The sequence below is a fragment of the Anneissia japonica genome, unplaced genomic scaffold (genome assembly GCF_011630105.1).
Source record: "Anneissia japonica isolate Jap-2015-1 unplaced genomic scaffold, ASM1163010v1 scaffold3867_len840240_cov202, whole genome shotgun sequence".
NCBI classification, from domain to species: Eukaryota; Metazoa; Echinodermata; class Crinoidea; order Comatulida; family Comatulidae; genus Anneissia; species Anneissia japonica.
The window spans coordinates 570,377-590,748 of NW_022715965.1; the positions used below are offsets into that span (position 1 = coordinate 570,377).

Here is a 20,372-nt window from a genome sequence, read left to right on the forward strand (position 1 = left end):
AGGTGTCATCGGTTATACTGACTAAGCTTGGTTGAAATTGGTCCAACCGTTTGGCACTAGTAGGGGCTCCTTAGGAAAGTTTAACCCAGTTACAAGGAAAATTTACGATACAGAATCGGGTGTAAATTTCAGGGTCATTTAAAGTGCAAACGTCTCAGACCTAATATCTCAAATTAGTTATCAATGGATCTAAATGAAACTTTTCAGAATAGTTTGTTATGGCCCAATAAAGAAATGATTAAAGTTTGGGGACGATCCAAAGTAGGGTGTTGGTATGAGGACCTTTCGAAAAGAAATGTTCCGGGCCAGATATAACAAAAACCGATCTACTAATCTGAATGAAACTTTCTGTAAAATTTTACCATGTTACAAAGTAGAAAACATTTAATTTTAGTGACATCCAAATTCGGTGTGAAATTTAAAGTGCAAAGTTTGTAGACCTAAATAGGCCTATCTCTAAAAACAAATCAATGGATCTAAATGAAACGTTCTAGAATAGTTTGTCATGTTTTAATGAAGAAGTGTTTACATTTTGTGATGATCCGAAGTAGGGTGCGGATTAACTAGGGTTCCAGGCCCGAATTTTCGTTTGTTCATTTTTATTGCACTTAACTAATTGAATTGGTTACCTCTCGCTCGTCTCTAAATTAACTTGCTCGTTGGTGGCGCTGTCTAGAATGAGATAAATGTAATAATTAGGGACTTGCGGCAAGTCTAGGTGTATATGTGGTGTATATTTTTGGGCTGATGATTAAACTATATAAAGGCAAGTTGCATTAACTAAAGCATTTTAAAACAGCTGTATAGCTAGGTGAAACAAAATATTATCGTGAAATACATTGGAGAGGAGTTGAATAGCTCAGTGGTTAAGATGCTTGCCTTCTGATCCGAGGGTCCTGAGTTCAATTTCTGTCACAGCAGGACTTTTTCTAAAACCAACTTTTACCAAAACCAACTTCACCCACTAAGCCTCGTAAAGAGACCTACTTTGTAAAGTATCATTCTCATCCTGTTAGTGGCAAGTATACTTGCTGTTGGATGTGAGAGAAATAAAAAAAAAAAGAAGAAGAAGAAAAAAAATTAACAATTTTCGTTTTTAATCACTGAATTTTGAACTAATAATACATTGACCGACGCAGAATCAGCTCATATAGTCAAGGATTGGTAATTTTTTGTTGTACTTTCTCCTTGTGAATCTAATTGATGGGTTATTAAATCGAAAAAATGTTGGCATCAAAAAACATTGTCAACATTATGTCGGTAAAAACGAACAGGTGCACCAGTGGACGAGTTTTAGCTAAAATTGTTTATGTTGTCCCGTGAAGAAGTTAGCTAGGATTCACCATGGAAAAGGATTACAACGAAAAATTACCCTTCCTTGACATTCTTCTAGATAACTCTGACCATAGCCTCAGTCAATCATAAAAACACATATATCGACTTGTTAACTAATTTCCATAGATTTACGTCACATGCCTTTAAATTTAGACATCTACGCACCCTAATAGATCGTACATTTAAACTTAATAATACATGGATAAGTTTTCATAAAGATTTAGGAAAACTTATATTTACTTTAAAAAAATTGTTATCCGATATAATTAATTAATAAAATAATACATAACCCTCTGAACAGAAAACTATCGCCCACCATTTGAAATCCTTCTAAAACACAACCTTCTTATTTCAACCTTAACACCATTATTCAACTATTGCTCAGGGGCGCATTCGGTTGGGGGTACGTGGGCACAATTAGACATTTCAATGCATATTAATGTTATGTGCTACTCACTTATCTCTTCTGAAACTGCTGTGCCCCGTCGTTTGAAAATTTCTGGATCCGCCCCTGATTTCTAACAAAAATCAACTTTATGGTAGAAAAAATATTTCTGCTAATATTAATGTTAAACTTGCTTTTAAATCATATAAATTATCTTTTTTTTTTTAATGTAAAAGACTATGTCCCAATTAATCTCCGAGCCCGTGTGCCTACAAATTTAATTGCGAGGAGTGTAACTTCGTATAGGCCTATATGGTGAGACCGACAGACACCTAGAAACACGGCCAAATGAGCACTTAGCTTACTAGTCATCAAACATTTTTCAGAATCTTCAAAACTCTGTTAAATGCAAAAAAAAAAAAAACACCTAATTCAGACTACTTTAATATTCTTGCTTCCACTATAAAAAGCCCGGCTTTCCATTGCTTGGGGGAAATCCGTCACAACTCATTACACTATCACTCTTTCATTCTAATTCTTAATACATGACTTACCACAATATTCATATTGTTATTATTATTATTATTATTATTATTAGTATTAACAAGTGCTCCTTCGAAAAGGGGATCCATCAACTAAGTTAAGAACAGGGATACTGTACTTCCACATGTAGACGTACGCAGAAATCTACCGGCTAATTCGGTGTATCATTCTTACTTTTTTTATTAACTTTTTTTGCCTAACCTGTTTTTTTTTCTTAGTCTGCGTTTTCTGGAATCCATGATTAACACTACTATGTATCCTGGCTCCCATTCGTTTCCTTATACGCTCATCCATTTTACTTGGGTCCTCGGTATAAAATTGGCATACACCACTATTATTTGTAGTAGGTGTGTACGCCTTACGACGACCTTTGACAACTTGTCCACCTACGCAACTACGGCGTAATTCCGCCGTCATGTTACGGAATCGCCGAAGGTCCTCCTCGAACGACGGCCCATATTCAATGAAGCGTTCTTTTAATCGTTCTACGAAGAAGTTATACAGCATTGTGTCAGCGTGATTCCATTCACGAGCTTTCTGACGCAAATTCTTGGACATTGCAACTTGGGAGTCGGGCCTTTCGTTCATAGGAAGATACACTAAATCTTCAAAACTCCAACAAAGTATTTTGCTTAGCAGTACTAGAGATTCGTCGTAGTATTCGTTTATAAGTACAAGATCCATATCTTCATTTATTTTAGCAATTGTTTTATTTACAACCTTATCATTCAAAACATACTGAGTATTTAGGCCAAGATCAAATATCTGGTCATTATTAATAAATCTGCTAGATACTAATTTAGGGTATTTTTTAGGATTTACAAGAAATCGTGTCATTTTTCTATTATTTATCAAAGTACGATTACGCCTATATTTTCGTGGCAGTTTGATTAGTTTTCCTTTGTTAAAGAATACAAAAGCCGATTCAAATTGCTTTGATGGCTCTCTCAGCAGCGTTATGTAGATGGGATCTTCGTTCATAAATCCATCTATTATTTTACGATCATAACGAACATGTAAAGTAAATATATTGTATTTGTAATTCGTGTAATTTCCTCTGGTTACGTTTGGTGGCGGAAGAAACGTGTGATGAGACGTTTTGTTAAATCTCCGGTTTCCATAATGTATAGATCCACTTTCTCCTATTTTCCTTACAAAGGCGAGAGAATTTCTGTAACCATATAGTTCAATAATCCTTGCGAGAGTTGTGCTTCCGGTTTTGTGGGTTTTCAAGAACACAATCGTTTGCTTAGGACTGCATTTATTAAACACATTCTGCATCCTAAAGTCAAGAAATGAATTTAAACTCAATTAGAATTACTACTTGCTAAGCACAATCTTTATACAGAATCATTACAAATCATAGTAATGTTTATAATAAAATGATAATATTGGTTTTATATTTAAAATATTTTATGTTTAAAATTTCTTTCAAATTAATACTTTATTGATGACAATTATTTGGAATAATAATAATAAGCCTTTTATACATCAACTTATCTGATTTAATATACAATACAACAAAGCACAATATAGTCATTGTCAAATAAATAATGTGCAATAGAAGTTTATAACATCATGGTAGAGTTTAATCACTCAGGGATCCTTGTATCCATAGAAAAATTCCAACTGATGAAAAAAAGAAAAAAAAAGCAGTAGGCCAAATTACTTTTAAACCCTGCATGGTCTAAATGGAAAAAAGTCTGTTTTTTTTCGCAAATGTTTTGGTCGGAGCCAGTAGTGGTGCCATCACGGGGATGGGGAGGGTTGGGGGTGGGGCCAGGACGGTAGTCGGCCCTTGGTTTGGACCCTGCTGTCGGACATGTCGGACCACTTATTGGCATACTTCTGTGCCACCAACAGGGGCGGATCCAGATTTTTCAAGGGGGCACAACAGATTCAGATTAGGTAAGTGAGTAGCACATAACCTTGATTTTCATTGAATTTTTTTTTTAAATTTAGTGGCAAAACGGAGGTGGGGGGAACGTCCTTCGTGCCCTTGTACTGGATCCGCCCCTGACCCTGCTCAGAGCTTTTCTGTTAAATTTACATTTAAAAGAAGAGAGAATTGTAATGTATAAACAATTGTTTTAATTATTGTTTAAAATTTGTTAAGCGGCCCTCCCCCACTCTCTTATTATGACCGGACCACATTCAAAATGCTTCCAAAGGCTAGGCCTACTTTGTTTACGTGCCGGCTCCCATGTGCCCTCTTACTCGAATTTTTTTTAATACACATATGGGCAGTTCAATAATTAACTACGAACTACAAAAATTCACGATTCGCACTATTGGGTGGACTGCCTAAAACTTAAAACATAAAATCATAAAACTGCATAAGACTGCATAACATCGATTGAGATACGTTATATCTTTCTAACTGAATAGGCTTTTAAAATACAATAACAATGAAAAAAAAACTTGATATTGAAATTATTAAGGCAAATAAATACTGCAAGTATTGTAAGTATTGCTAGAAAAGAATTCCTTAAACAACGTTCTTTCGTACAGTACAGAATGGATTCGAGAACAAACAAGGGTAAACGACGTAATAATCATTACAAAATGGAGATGGGCTGAGCATCTGGCAAGGAGAAAGGACGATAGATGGAGTCCATTAACAGCTGAATGACAACCACTATTAACAAAAGAAAAAGGGGAAGACCAAAAGATGGGTTGCGAGATGAGCTGGACATGTACGTTATACCACAGACAGAAACAAATGGCATGATTTGGGAGAGGTCTTTGCCCAGCAGTGTAAACAAGCTGTAAATGATGGTGATGATGATGACGACTGGGGACATGTAAAATCGAAGGTCGAAACAACAGCCTAATGTGAATTAATGGGTTTTAAATGTTATGATTTTTGAAATACATCAAATGACGCCGACATTATTGTTTTTTTTAATTACTTTCACAATTCTTTTCAATAATACCACTAACACATGCAACATTAATAATTAGAAAAAATACAAAAATATGTTTGTACTACTTTTGATTGAATGTTTTAAACTTTATTTAATAATTTGTTTTAGGCCTAATATAATAAAAATGATTCGTGCTCCCCCCCCCCCCTTTCCATCATCAGGGCCTTTGGCCTCCCTTGGCCCCCAGCGCCTGGCTCTGGACCTTTGCCCCCTTCGTTACGCCACTGATCCCATATTTAATATTTTCGCACTTCCCCAGGTGGGAACCACCCTACGCCCCTAATCATAGCTGTTTCATTATGATTAAAATGTTTTAAAATTGTGCTTTTAACGCCCCCAAGTTTATTGCTGCGAAGCAGCCAATTCATATTCTTGACAGCAATTTATTTGTCAAAAACCAAGGGACTAAGACGACTGAAAAGCGGAGTTTCCTTCTTCCGTTCTGCCAGGTAAAATCAATTACTTTAGGCGACGTTTGTAGACTAACCTACACGTACCAACGTACGCATGTCGCGAAGCTCGAGTATTCTATAATAAGCGTTTTTACTATATTTCTAGGTTTCTTATTCCTACGTTTAATCGGCCCATGTCTCAGTCACAATATTTTGAGGCCAATATTATTTACGAACCCAGTTAAAACTTATCTACTAGCCTATTTCAGCGTGCTAATTATTACATTTAGGCGACACTTGATGTAGACTGGCATACACGGTACCAACGCTCGTTTTTACTATATTTCTACGTCAGCTCGTCAGTGTTCTAGTATAGACAATGGGTCGTGTCTCATATTATTTGTTATATTTTTATTATTCATTATTTTCACTTGACTCGCATAAATAATTTTGTTCGAAGAACATTTATATGCAGTTGTACTTCGCAGCACTTCAATTGCAATTTGAAATTTCTAGTTCTATGAATGTTACAAGTTGGCAAAGTTTGCTGCTGCATTATTATGGTTTTACGATCACTAGGCCTATTCGAACAGAGCAGCAGGTTGGTAAATTGCTCCCATCGCTATATGTGGAACACCGTCACTCCATCGTTGTTGGTAACTTTTTTTCAGATGAAAATGTGAGTGTAGATTAGTATAGTATATATAAATAGTTGAGAATTGTACATCAATAATGCACATAAAATCAATTGTCGATTTAGAACGGCGTCAGGCATCTAATTAGTGCCATATTAATAGTATATTGTTTTAGTGACTCATCTAATTCTTATATAATCACTTTAACATTTTAATCGAAATAAAAAGAAGAAGAGAAAATTCGTGGATGAAGTTAGGTGGATGGAGGTTGGGTACAGAGGAAGCATGGCTGGATTATAGGGTCACCATATTTAAATGTTTGAATAACAGGGTACAAGACGTCCAATTGAATGATATTCTATAATTAATTCTCTGATAATACCTACGGGCTTAACGAGTGAGTAACGTATCACTGGATGGCTTTAACCGAGAAGTGGGTGGGGCAGTGGCGTAACGAAGGTGGCAGGGGCCCTTTAGGGGCCTCAGACGCTGGGGACCGGATTTTAGCGTTCTATGACGTATTTTTATGCCCTTTTTACAAATTTTTAGTCCCATTTTTACACATTTGAATTCTAAGTTTTATGTATCATGATTTGACCCAAAAAGCATACTTAATTGTAGCTAAGATATTGCTAATAACATATTACAATAAATACCAAACAAAACGAGCCAATTAAAATCAATAAATATTTATAAACAAAAACTTATGTATCATACTCATGTGTCAATACTTTTGCTCATTCTTCGTTGTCGACCCAACGTTGAATCGAAATTAAATAGACGTTGAACTCAGGTTGTTCAATCAACTGACCTAATTTCAACGTTGATTCTACGTCACTGTACAGCGTTAAACCAATTGTCACATCACGACGCTGTATTGAGAACGAGAATTTACTCCATGTTATATACCGACCGACACAGTATAAAACGTTGAGCCAACGTGACATCACGATGTTCTATCAACGACGAAAGTCGACATTGAATTTTGGTTGTTCAATTGACTGACATGATTTTAACATCGATTTAATGTCAGTGTACAACGTTAAATGAACATCACATTACGATGTTGCGTTGACGACGAGAATCGACGTTGATGACGTTGAATTCATGTCAGTCGTTTAAACAACCTAAATTAATAAATTAATTAAAAAAAAAAAAAACACTGCCGTTCAATCAACATGACATCGGGACGTAGTATTCAGGCGGATCTGGGTTCAAATATAGGGTGGGGGAAGTCAAAATGTTTAAAAAACCACCAAAGAGAAAGGGGGGTCGGGGTCCTCCCCCTGGAAAATTTTGATTCGTCACTCCATAATTGTTGGTAACTATTTTCAGATGAAAATGTGATTGTAAAGATTCTTGAATGTATAAATAGATAAGAATTATACATAAACAATGCACATCAATGTCGATTTAGAACGGCGTCAGGCACCCAATTAGTGCCATATTAATAGTACCGATATTTTAAATACTCTCTTCTGCGAATTGTTTTAGTGACTCATCTAATTCTTATATAATCACTTTAACATTTTAATCGAAATAAAAACTGGTTTCAAGAAGAAAATTCGTGAATGAAGTCAGGTGGATGGAGGCTGGGTACAGAGGAAGCATGGCTGGATTATAGGGTCACCATATTAAAATGCTTGAATAACAGGGTACCTGTACTTAGAAGTCTAATTGAATGATTTTCTATAATTAATTCTCTGATAATCCGGGCTTTCTTAACGAGTAAGTACGAACGTATCACTGGATGGCTTTAACAGTGAAGTGGGTGGAAGAGTGGCGAAATGAGCTTTCCCGACTTCTGAAGTGTCCTTAATGAAAAAGTTTCTGTTGTGTTTTGATAAACACAACATATAAACATCCGATAACTTACCGTTTGAGTTCTGTTGTTATGTCATGATGTTTTCTTGATTGAAATGGTGCAAATACATTTGTTGAAATTGACAGGTTTAACCAAACATGAACGAAGCAGAAAACAATTGTTGACAACAACATGCATTCCTATAGAAAAATAATTTGTAACAAATGTGATCACTACTTCCATGTAAGTTTGCGTCAAAAACATATCATAGGAGTGATTTTTTGTCCTACCTCATGTGTTATCGACCGAATACTCAGTACACAAGTACTGCGTACTAGCCAGAATCGGAGTATTCGGTACGATAATATAAAGCATTACTTCTATATTATCTTCCTGACGCAAACTCACATCGAAATAGCATTTGCAGTACCCGCTGCAACTTGGGGAACGGATTTAACACTAGTCACTAAGCGCATTAAGCTCGGTAGTCTAGTGGTTATGGGTTCGATTCCCACCCAAATCACATGTGAGTTTTTTTCCGCAAGTATTTATCAAATGAAATAATACTACGTGGTAGCCTACGAAATGCGTAATGAAAATGAGTACAATACCTTAAATCGTGACATAATGTCCTTCGTTTGAGTTTACTGATAAAGAGGCAACTGTTTCTGTATAATAGATCTGCTTGATCTGAAAATCATACATGATTAATCTAAAATCAAACGATTTTATTTATTTATATTCTGAATCAACCTATTATTTTCAAAATATAAAAGAAATTGCTGACCAGGGGATGTCAATTATAAGCAAAAGTAAAAAAAAATATTAACTGTCATCATTAGTTACAGAATTTGGTAAAAATATACAGACATTTAACCGCCTCAATATGATTATACCGTACCTTTAGACCAGGTTTCTAAATGTATGTAAGATGTACACAAATCATGCCTACACTTTAGAATAAATAGTACGGTACATCTCATCAATTGAAATATATTCCATTTAGTAATTTTGGTGTTTTTAACTTTAGTGTTTTTGGTTCAAGGTTGGCCCGATACACGGTATTCCTCCGTCAGTATGAGTCGGCTGCTGCTTTACTTCTCAGGCAAATCTATAATAGGCCTAAATATAAGAGGGCCAAGTTTTCATAAGCTTAATACGACTTATCCAGTGTCACTAACCATGGAGGTTTATTCCTCCGTGCACTAACTTACAACAATAATCAGTTGTTCTGGCTTATCATAGCATTCGTTCTATTAGATTAATAGTTTACAGGCCCGTAGCCAGCATGCTTCAAGGGGGGGTTCTGGGCGTGGGGCCCAGAAGCCCGCCAAAGGGCCCCAGGAGGGGTCAGGGGGGTTAAGCCCCTGTGGGGGCCGGGGGCGAAGCCCCCGAAGCCAGAGCATTTATACGATTTTAAAAGCATGTACATGTCATTTAAATGCATGTTCATGTATATTTAAATACTTCTTACACAATTTTAAAAATAAGATAAGAAGACTACTTTTTCCAATACAGGATTTAGAACGTAAATGTTTATTGTGAAACAAATTTTTTTTTTTTTTTTATTAAAAAGCAATGCTTAACATTTTAATGCTACTATGTAATGTTATCTCTAAAAATATAACTGGGATAAAATTAGCAATACCCACTAGGTGACTGTTCAAAACACAGACCTTGCGCATTATGATATATTGAGAAAAAATAATAAATATATTATTATGAATAATGTCAGTTAATTCTGACGAAACGTGAAAACATTACCAAGTTTATTTCCTTGCTAGCCTAGCTAGCCTAGGCCCTGGCCTATGCTAGCTCGATTACAAAATAAATAATAAAATCGTTCGCAAATAATAGGCCTCATCATAGGCTACGACCCTACCCTACCTAGCAACGCTAGACCTAGGGCCTAGGCTTAGCCCGAAAAAGTACACCGATCCCGCCGCCAGGCAGTATCATGAGCATGTGGTGAAAACAAGGGTGAATTTTCTAACTTCTTAAATTCCGTGATTTCTTCCTTGCTGGCCTTGAAGCAAAAAAATCGGTTATCCTTTCTCGGCGCTTCATCCTCTTCCTAGGCTATTTTTGGCGTGTCGCATGTCCTCGATCCCAGAGAAATGAAAAATGTCGAGCGCCCAAACTTTTGTGATGACGTCTTGCCAAAGTAAATAAACTACGGAGCACGCGATTGGTCAAATAGCTTAGGCAACAAACATCTCATTAATATTAATTTTGAAGTCTTGCTGGTTACGTCATTCAGCTGGCTGCAGGTTGTTTTGATTTCTACGATCGGACTACGTCGAACGATAGCGACAAATAAACAGTGCCAAAATGCTCCTATTTTGTAATAAATTGCACTATTTTGGAAACGGGGGATCGTTTTCTGGTTAAGGGGGTTCGCTGGCAAAAGGGGGGTTCGCTGAAAAAGGGGGGTTCGCCCGAACCCCAAAAAACCCCCCTGGCTACGGGCCTGGTTTATTGACAATATAATGTTAAACGGCCAATGGATAGGCCTATGCGAAGATCAAGTGAGGGTGCCAAAAATAGTTAATTTTCAGTTAAATATAGTATGGACTGCAATTTTTTTCCCAACCTTTTTTTTATAAAAAAAAATGTAGTAAGCTTTTTTATTATATCACAAGACTTTTAAACAAAGATTTGTTTTTATATGAGCTAAAGTCAGTAATGCTAATATAAAAGCCAAAATTAATTTGCTGTTCACACTAAACTAGTTATTTTTTATAATGGTATATGAATGTCATGTATTCATACTTGACGTATTTCCGAGTGGAAAGAAATGACTATGAATCCCTCTTTGACGTATAAAATATAAGTACAGTTCACAATGTTGAATCACATCTCTTAATTTTTTTTCTGCGTAAAATCCAACACGATTTCGGTGTCTAAACAACCAAGTTAACGTTGGTTTTAAAAAATCCAGAAAGAAAAACCTATCATCTCATACTTAAGCCTATAATTTCCGAGGATTCTACAATCATTTAAACAACAGGCTTATTGCCTCTACAGTACTTCAGTATCTAGAACTTCTAAACCTTTCTCTTGGAATCTTATCTCAACACTAGTAAATCACAAACAACAAACATATACAAAAATACTGTACTTCGTTTTTGTACCACACTTTGAACTTACACTACTAACATAGCGAATTCTACATGGTCTCTTATTTTGTTCCTATAGTTACCAAAGTGGTTTACATTTATTGTTTAATCAAATGAATGTTATTCTAGGACGTTCTATGTATTAAATGTTTTACACTAAGGCAAGGAATTGTAATTTATTACATTAAATACGCAAAATTAGATGTTCAGATATATTTACCTTAAACTGAAGCCTGTTCTCGGTAGTATGAAAATACTGAAGTATGAATAAAGTATGAAACAAAATTTGCTTTTCAATAAGGTCAAAGTTATTGTATTTCCAAGCTTTTTTTTATGCAAATCAAATTTATTTGATAGGGTCTCACATTTTAAACCACCAAACACAATGCCTTAGCCTTTTTAACGCCATACATATTTAAACGTCTTTGTCCAAACTATTGGTCACGACCCAATTATTGTCGCCAAAATATTTTATAGCGTCGATTTATAAGGGTTTAGCTATTTCAATGCTTTATAGCTGTTTCAATACATTCTAAAGCTATAGCATTCTAAATCTTTCTAACTTTCTAAAGTTGCCGTGTCGGACGGCATTGCATGTGATGTAAATAAAAACTGTAGTTGATCTTAGTAACTCGTTAGATATAATACTTCAACACCAGGGGGCAGTGGTCCAATATCTGGATGAACCTTATCTTATATTGAATTGCATTTTGGAAATTATGTTGTGTATTAAAGCGTATTACCAAAGATCGATGAACTAGCAAACAACGGATAAAACAACAGTCACGAAATGTTAATGATGCTTATGTCAGGAGTATATGCCTGAGTTATAAATTACCACAGCCATTGCTAGCTCAATTAAACAAATGTTTCGGCATGGGTTAACTGCCACACCAATGCGGAGCCTGAACGCAGAAAATCTTATGAGAGGATATTGATACGCAGTACTCGATGTGAGTCGAACCATATCAGAAGATAGTGTTGACAAAACAGTTAATTAATAAATATAAAGACAAGAACAAATAGGAAAAATAACTGATTAAAAATGACAAAGTTAAATTTTCAAAGGTAACTCAGTAAACGTATTACTGAGTTGCGTAAAAAGGGTCGAACTTATATCTCCCGCTTCGAGTTGGGAATAAGGACACTTAGCAAGGGTAGTTTTAACCCAGCTTGTTTTTCTAAATTGAAATTGATATTTAGATGACGAGGATTAAAATAATTACGTATAAATACCGTAAATGCAATAACTCTGCATCTAAGCATTTAAACATGTCAAGTAAATTGTGTAACTATGTTTTGAATGTTAGAGAATATCTAGCATATTTGTAAATAATTATATGCATATAATTGTGTTAAATATGCAACTCATATGCTGTCATTACCAAAAAATTGATTTTCTACAATTAATTGGCGTCCTTTAGCATTCATTCATGACAAATGAATTATCCAAAGCCATGTTTTCATAGTTAGGGAGTATTGTTAGTATATTTGTGAATTAATTAACGGCACAGGAGGCATATAGCTGTGTTAAATATGTAAATTAGCTTCCGCCATTAAAGGAAAATCGATTATTTGCAATAACTCTGCATCTAAGCATCCAATCAATGTTGGAGAATGATTAGCACATTTATGAAATAATTGTACACATATAATTATTTTAAACATGCAAATTACGGTTGTCATACAAATGGTTTTGCACAATAAGTCTGTAGGCCTATCAGCAGCTAATAATATAAAGTGTCCAGGCCCAGGTTTTAATGGTTAAAAGAATAGAATTAGCAACATTTACTGAATTAATTACAATTAAACTCATATAAATTTAAGAAAAGATTGTCATATAGGTTCTTGATAGATACCGTAATAATATGTAATCAATAGGATCTGAATACCTCCATAGCCTGCTCCATATCTCAGATATCAGTACAAAACTTCGTACATTTTTAACATGAACAAATCGTTGTGTCACACTCAGCGGCGTAGCCAGCGGAGAACGGGCCCCAGTGCAATTCCCGAAAGCTCCGACGTTTTAAATTTTCACGAGTCGTATTTTTAATTTAAAGGAAAAAATTCTAGGACTAGGTACTAATAATACTCTCTGATTACACAGTTGTTTATCAGTGGCACTCGCGATAACTGTGGTGCATTTAAAAACAAAAACATAAAATAAATACAGTACGATAAATATAGGCCTTTGAAATACAGTACGGTGTGCAGTAAAAGAGACGAGAAAGGTGCACACTTCACATTAAAATACAAATACATTAAAATACGATAAAATGCATGTAAATATAATAAACCTTAAACTATTAATTAGAGTACAGGACATTGCAAGAAACACGCATAATTACATATCATTCACAGTTGCTAAAATTTCACTTTTTTTTATTACGTCTTTAGATGTCTTACAAGAAATAACTATGCCATGTGGGGTATATACTGTATAAATTAAAGTTAAAACACAAGTGGGTTGTTTATTCTACATGTATACGTCGAACTAGGATTACAGTTTCTGGAGGCAATTTAAAATTGTTAACGTCTAAAGTTTGTCAATAGTCTTAGTTGGTAAAGATAATCTGTGCATACCACCAACATAGAAATGTAATAAACACCAGAGTAGCTAGAGGGGAAACTGTTCCCCATTGGCAATTTTGAACGGAGCATATTTGCTTTCTCATTGTTGTATATAGAAAAGAGAATCAGTGATAAAAAAAAAAAAAAAAAAAAACCCTGGTTAACTCCTTCTGCCACTCAAACTTATTTAAGGTCATCCACACTTCACCTCTTATACCAGCCTTGCTGTAGTGCTGTAATTTCTCATGCCACACAGTATCAAATGCTTTATGGAAGGTATACTGCTTCACGTTTTCAGAAAATTCTTTCTACCCCTATCCCTAGTGGTCACGGCGCTAGTAAATACATACCAATAATAATCGGAACCTTCGTCAATATCAAGGGGCCTATGCGATCTCAACAACTAGAAAATGATGGCACGTAAATTTAAACAATTGAAAGAACACAGTAATCTTGCAATTACTACTCCTCTAAAAAGCCTAAATATTATTCAGGGGCCGCTGGCCTTTTTTACATTAGAACTAAAGGCTGGGAAAGCATCGGTGTGCCTGCATGGAGACATGAGGAAACTTTCAACATTATACGCAGAGAAAGGTTTGGCGACAAGGTGGTAAAGACCCTCAAGAGTGTAGACATTCAAAGACCACCACCTATCGAAAGTGCTGCCAAGTAAATTTAATACAGAGTTTATTTAAAGACGAGCGTATGATGGGAAATATAGAACTAATACATGAAGATTGGAGATAGAAGGTTCGATGTTGATGATTATTGTGCAAGGAATGTTTAGCCGCTGTTGTGAAAAGTGTCAAGATGGACAAATCCATTATAAGCGTTTGCGTACTGAAAGATATATGGAGTAGGCTAAAGTGGTACGGTATCCACATGTTATAGATTACATATTGATATGTACCAGGAATCAATCAAGAAACTATATGACAATCTTTTCTCAAATTTATGTGAGTTGAATTTACAATTAATCTACAAAATTTTGCTAATTCTATTCCTTCAACCATTAAAACTTCGGTCTGGACACTTTATATTATTAGATACTTGATACAATATATTGTGCAATTTTGTTTTGTAATTACAACAGGTACCGTAACTTTCATTTAAAATAATTGAATCTGTACAATTATTTATAGACCTCCTATGCATATATTTATTCACGGATGTGCTAACCATACTCCCTAACCCTTAAAACATGACTTTGTATATTTGTCATGAATGAATGCTTAAGACACAAAATAACTGCGGGAAATCAATTTTCTCTTAATGACAGCCGCTAATTTGCATATTTAACATAATTATATGCATATAATTAATTTTCTTTATATGCAGTTTATTGCGAATAATCGATTTTCCTTTAATGGCGAAAGTTAATTTGCATATTTGTGCAAATTAGGTGACTTCTGGGTGGATATGTCATTTAGCACAACCTTATAAACCAGAATCAACAATAAAACAAACTTTTGCAATTTGTTTGACTCATTAAGGCCTATTTTTCATCTAAATCTGCTCGTCTAATACTTCGACGGTTTATTTTTGCACTCTACACTATTACAAAAGAGAATGATTTTTATCTCTTGGACCCAGTCGGTGATGATATTTGCAAAATAATTGAAGCCGTTCCATATTTCTCTCAGAATTCTTTGTCTGCAGGCCTGTTAAACTTCTTGTGTACAAAGTAAAATAAATTATTCGTCAAACGAGATTGGACCTTTTTTCAGTTATGAGCTCGTATGGTAGGCCTACAAGGTACAAGTAAAGAATAATAAACGCTTACATCACAAAATGCTTAAAATTACAAGTTATATTACATGATACGAGAGTACTATACAGTATTACCATACGACATTGCGTACAAAGGCTATTGACGAAACACAGCGCATTGACAGAAAAAAAATCGAAGAATCGTGCCGCCGAATTCCGTCTCGCTGTGTTTTTTCCCCATTCACTATGTTGTGTTTGTACTTAATTTTAAAACGTCATAGGCTTATTTATTTTAATACTAAATATTTGTATCTGTATTATATTCGTTGATACAAAATCGAATATCAGGACTTCTAAAATTCTGTAAATGGCTCTGGAAACCTTTGCCGGGCCGCGTTAGTTTAGAACTAAACTAATTCCTCCATGGTTAGGGTAAGCCAAAATCTCTTGGTAGTTGGGCGAGAGGAAAGTGTTAGTCATACAGAGTGAACTAACGTAATTGGCTATTACTGTAATTACAATAGGCAGTGTTTACATGGTCTTTGAAAGTATAAAAGGGCAGCGCTGAATTTCTGGTTGATTATTTGAGTAGTGTAAAGTATAACAATAATTAACTGCTATAGTCCTGATTCTAAAGGATATAAATGTTTAGAATTGTTCGGACACACAGGTACAATTCTATGTATTGTTTTAATGTTGACTTCTTACAAACATTTTGTTCATATTCAATATGAATAAAGGCATAGATTGTAGCAAGCAGGTAGGCCTATATTATAAACACTACCGTAATTTTCGATATTTTATACACATGATATGACGTACTGTTTAGGCTGTGTCTATCCATGGAGGAAATATATTTTCTCCACGGTCTATCCAATTAAATATTGAATAGCTTTATATTTAAAACGATCAAAATCAAATGGAAGTAAAAATAGCTTTCATTGATTTACAGACGGTTCTACAAAAATCCTAAATATACAGCCAATGAATCATGCAAAAGAATACAGAAACGCTCACTGTTTGTTAATAGGCATAGATTTTTTTCTCATAAAAAAAAAAATAATTGTAAAATTGTAAATTAACTGTGTCCGAAGTACTAGTAATTTGTTTCCGAGCATTTCTAAACGTCCTTCAGAATCAGTACTACTATACAATTGCTACAACACACACGTCACACTGTATAAGCCTAACTGTAGGCCTAGGCCTACTAGCCAAATACGGTGCCAGATTCAATATTAGCCTACTCTTTTTTTTTTTTAACTTTCGAAGACCAGCTGTAGGCGTACATAGAATGTGTCTAATGTAATACTAACATTTTTACACTACTGTCTTAAATACCAAAGGCTTATTTACGAAATGTTGGCCTAGTGACTCCATGCATGCACCACTGCTCCTCCACGCATGCACCACTGCCTCTGTTTCGGATTCGGGAGGTGGAGTCTCTATGCATATTCATACATATCAGTTCTCCTAACTGACCTAAAATAGCACCCTCTATAATTTCTGCCGCAACTGTATAGGAAAAAAATAATGCTGGCGCCGGCCCAGTGTTCCAGGGGCTCCGGTATCATGAAGCTGTAGGGCCTCCGGATCCGGCGTTATGCCACTGTACACACAGGGTAATTAGCCCTACTCTCGAGAGCAGCGCATACTTTATCAGATATATTTCAACAATAAGGTACAGTAATAGATAAGGCGACTTGCACATCTAGAGTTTCGAACCCCCGCCCTCAAGGTTGAGAGTCCAAGCCCAACAGCTTCTAAAATGATATATATGTCTGTATGGTAGATTCTATAATTAGGCCTATGTTAAATATCTTCGCCTTCGTCGTGGTTACGTGGCCACAAGTACATTAGAGGACATTACTGCCACGGGATTGCAACTTGCAAGACTGAACGTGGACGTGAGGATAATTATACATTTTGTATATTTGTTTATATACAGTATATGCTTTTTTAAAAAAAAAGTTAATTATAAAAACGACCTTTAAGCACGAATTCACCAAGCATTAAAAAATCAATAAAACTAAACTATGGTTTGGTTTTCAATGGAAAATAGGATGTTATGGAGGGTCTCCTCCATCGGCAATCAAGTCAAGAGCACTGCCTACCGGGTCAGCTATATGACAAAATAACTTCCAACATCAGCTTGAGGCCTCACATTCAGCTACCCGCTACCACTTGTCAGGTGTTCCTCAACAAAATGCCAAGATAGAATTCCCCTCCCCCACCAAATCCAATAAACCAACCAAGTAGGGTATTTTGTCTCATTCCTAAAAAATTATTTGCCTATATATTTTTCTGCTTTAATTTGGAGATATTCGACACGTAATATAGGTAATAATTGTTTTTTGTTTTATTATTTTATCTAATAAATCAGACGACACAGTTACACATTCAGGCCTAAATGGTATAATTAGTACAAACATGTAAGTTATGATAAATAATAATAATAATAATAATAATAATAATAATAATAATAATAATAACAATAATAATAATAATAATAATAATAATAATAATAATAATAATAATAATAATAATAATAATAATAATAATAATAATAATAATAATAATAATAATAATAATAATAATAATAATAATACATTTTTATTGTACAAATTATAATACCGTACTCAAATCATGTATTGGGTTTACGGTTTGAACGCCAAGGAAACAGGGCTGGTGGTGGGGATGAGCAGTACCACGGATGCCAATTCTCTGAAGTGTACGTTTCTATTCTTTCTGCTTCTGCTAAGAGTTCATTTATTACAAAGCATGATTAATGCATGTGTTGTCTTTCAGAAATGCTTTTTGATTAACAATGCAATTTATTAACACATTTAGGTAAATTATCAAACAATCAGCGATGATCTGATATGTTAATATAATACTACTACTCATTTTAAACGAAAATACGATTTTCACAAGCTTGGTCAAATTCCCGGAAAGATGTTACGTGCAGTACTCGATTTAAGGTGTTGTTGGTATTACTTCAGCATTTTTTATTCTCTGTCGTTTTAAGTTCTCTCCAGACCCGCACAAAATTTGATGATGTGTGAGACGTGAACAATTTGTTGTAAGCACAATATTACCGGCGCATTTTTCCCATACTTTTTAAATAATAATAAAGGCACGTGCACTCGAGTCGTGTATTATAGGTAATTCAGATTTTGTGGGTATCTTGCTATAAAATAAAATGTACTCTGGCTGTACAGCGCTCAATGGTTAAAACCTGGGTCATTTATGCAGTTCATTTCAACAATTATCAGGCATCTTCCTGACTTATGAAATTGAATTGCGGACGAAATGTGAGGGGACCAATTCCCTGTTAAAAATATGCGGGGGGACGTATACTGCTGACCTGCGCCTGCACAGGGGTTTTGCTTACTGCTTCTTTGATATTATTGAGCGCTTTGTCATATCAGTCCAGAATAAATCAACATCACGATGTGTAAGTTTGCGAACTAGATTGAGAAGAAAAGTAGTCGTTTATACGATTTTGGTTTTTTGACCCTAGTGATCACTGTGTGACATTTTTAACCAAAGCGGTAAACACCCCATGTATGGGAGGTGTCACCGGTTATACTGACCCAGGTTGGTTGAAATCGGCTCAACCATTTGGCACTAGTAGCGTTTTGAAATGTTGTCAGCAAAAAGATAAAAATTACAACTTAATGACCTCTGACCCCAAATCCATGAACACACTATATACTCTGCTTTATGCCAATGCATATTATGCAAAGGACAAGACTGTTCTATGTTATTTATGAGAGAATTCCACGATTTTTTTTACCCTAATGACCACCGTGTGTGTCATTTGACCCCAAGCGACGAAACACCCCATTTATGGGAGGTGTCATAGGTTATACTGACCGTACCAAGCTTGATTGAAATTGCTCCAACCGCTTGGCACTAGTAGGGGTTTCTTAGGAATGTTTAACCCAGTTACAAGGAAAAATTATTTAACTTTAGTGACGATCCCGAATCGGGTGTAAATTTGAGGGTTATTTGAAGTGCAAACGTCCCAGACCTAATATCTCAAATTAGTTATCAATGGATGGATCTAAATGAAACTTTTTAGAATAATTTTTTATGATCCAATAAAGAAATGATTAAAGTTTGGGGACGATCCAAAGTAGGGTGTTGGTATGAGAACTTTTTGAAGAGAAATGTTCCGGGCCAGGTATAACAAAAACCGATCTACTGATCTCAATGAAACCTTCTGTAAAATTGTACCATGTTACGAAGTAGAAAACATTTAATTTTATTGACATCCAGATTTGGGTGTGAAATTTATTGTGCGAAGGTCATAGACCTACATAAGCCTATCTCTAAAAACGATTCAATGGATCTAAATGAAAAGTTCTAGAATAGTTTGCCATGTTTTAATGAAGAATATTTACATTTTGTGATGATCCGAAGTAGGGTGCGGATTAACCAGGGTTCCTGGCCCTAATTTTTCGGTTATTCACTTTTATTGCCCTTAGTGCGCGCCATAACTAATTTAATTAGCGATTTTTTTTTCGTCTCTAAATTAACTTGCTCGTTGGTGGCGCTGTCCAGAATGCGAAAAATGTAGTAATAAGGGACTGGGACTTGGACTGGACTGGATTTATTCGGTGTAAACACCAAGGAGCGCCCACGAAATTCTAGAAGAAGACTTATTTACAGTGGGGTCCTTCTGGTGGTGATTGGGCAGTACACCGGTAGACAATCTCCTTACTCTTTTCCGAAGAGTGTACTTTTCAGAATAGTTTTTTATGGTCCAATAAAGAAATGATTAATTAAAGTTTGGGGGCGATCCAAAGTAGGGTGTTGGTATGAAAACCTTTTTAAGAGAAATGTTCCGGGCCAGATATAACAAAAACCGATCTACTGATCTGAATGAAACTTCTCTAAAATTTTACCATGTTACAATGTAGAAAACATTGAATTTTAGTGACTT

General features: G+C 35.3%; 1 protein-coding gene across 2 annotated transcripts; it reads right to left on the bottom strand.

Moving 5' to 3' along the window:
• Window positions 1–1,097: 1,097 nt before the first annotated feature.
• Window positions 1,098–13,099, bottom strand: LOC117109503 (galactosylceramide sulfotransferase-like). 2 transcript variants are annotated; one of them, XM_033251871.1, is made up of 4 exons: window positions 13,000–13,099; window positions 8,633–8,711; window positions 8,094–8,221; window positions 1,098–3,545 (listed from the first exon to the last, which is right to left on the bottom strand). In XM_033251871.1, exons 2-4 carry the CDS (start codon window positions 8,645–8,647, stop codon window positions 2,408–2,410), a joined length of 1,281 nt encoding a protein of 426 aa, XP_033107762.1. In that variant the 5' UTR covers window positions 8,648–8,711; window positions 13,000–13,099; the 3' UTR covers window positions 1,098–2,407. The 2 variants fall into 2 exon arrangements, with proteins under 2 accessions (XP_033107762.1, XP_033107761.1); XM_033251870.1 differs by lacking the exon at window positions 13,000–13,099 and adding an exon at window positions 11,361–11,413.
• Between the last annotated feature and the right edge of the window lie 7,273 nt (window positions 13,100–20,372).

Coding starts and splice junctions, on each gene's coding strand:
- LOC117109503 (XM_033251871.1), bottom strand. Junction 3,546..8,093: donor ATAACAACAGAACTCAAACG/GTAAGTTATCGG, acceptor TCTTGACTTTAG/GATGCAGAATGTGTTTAATA.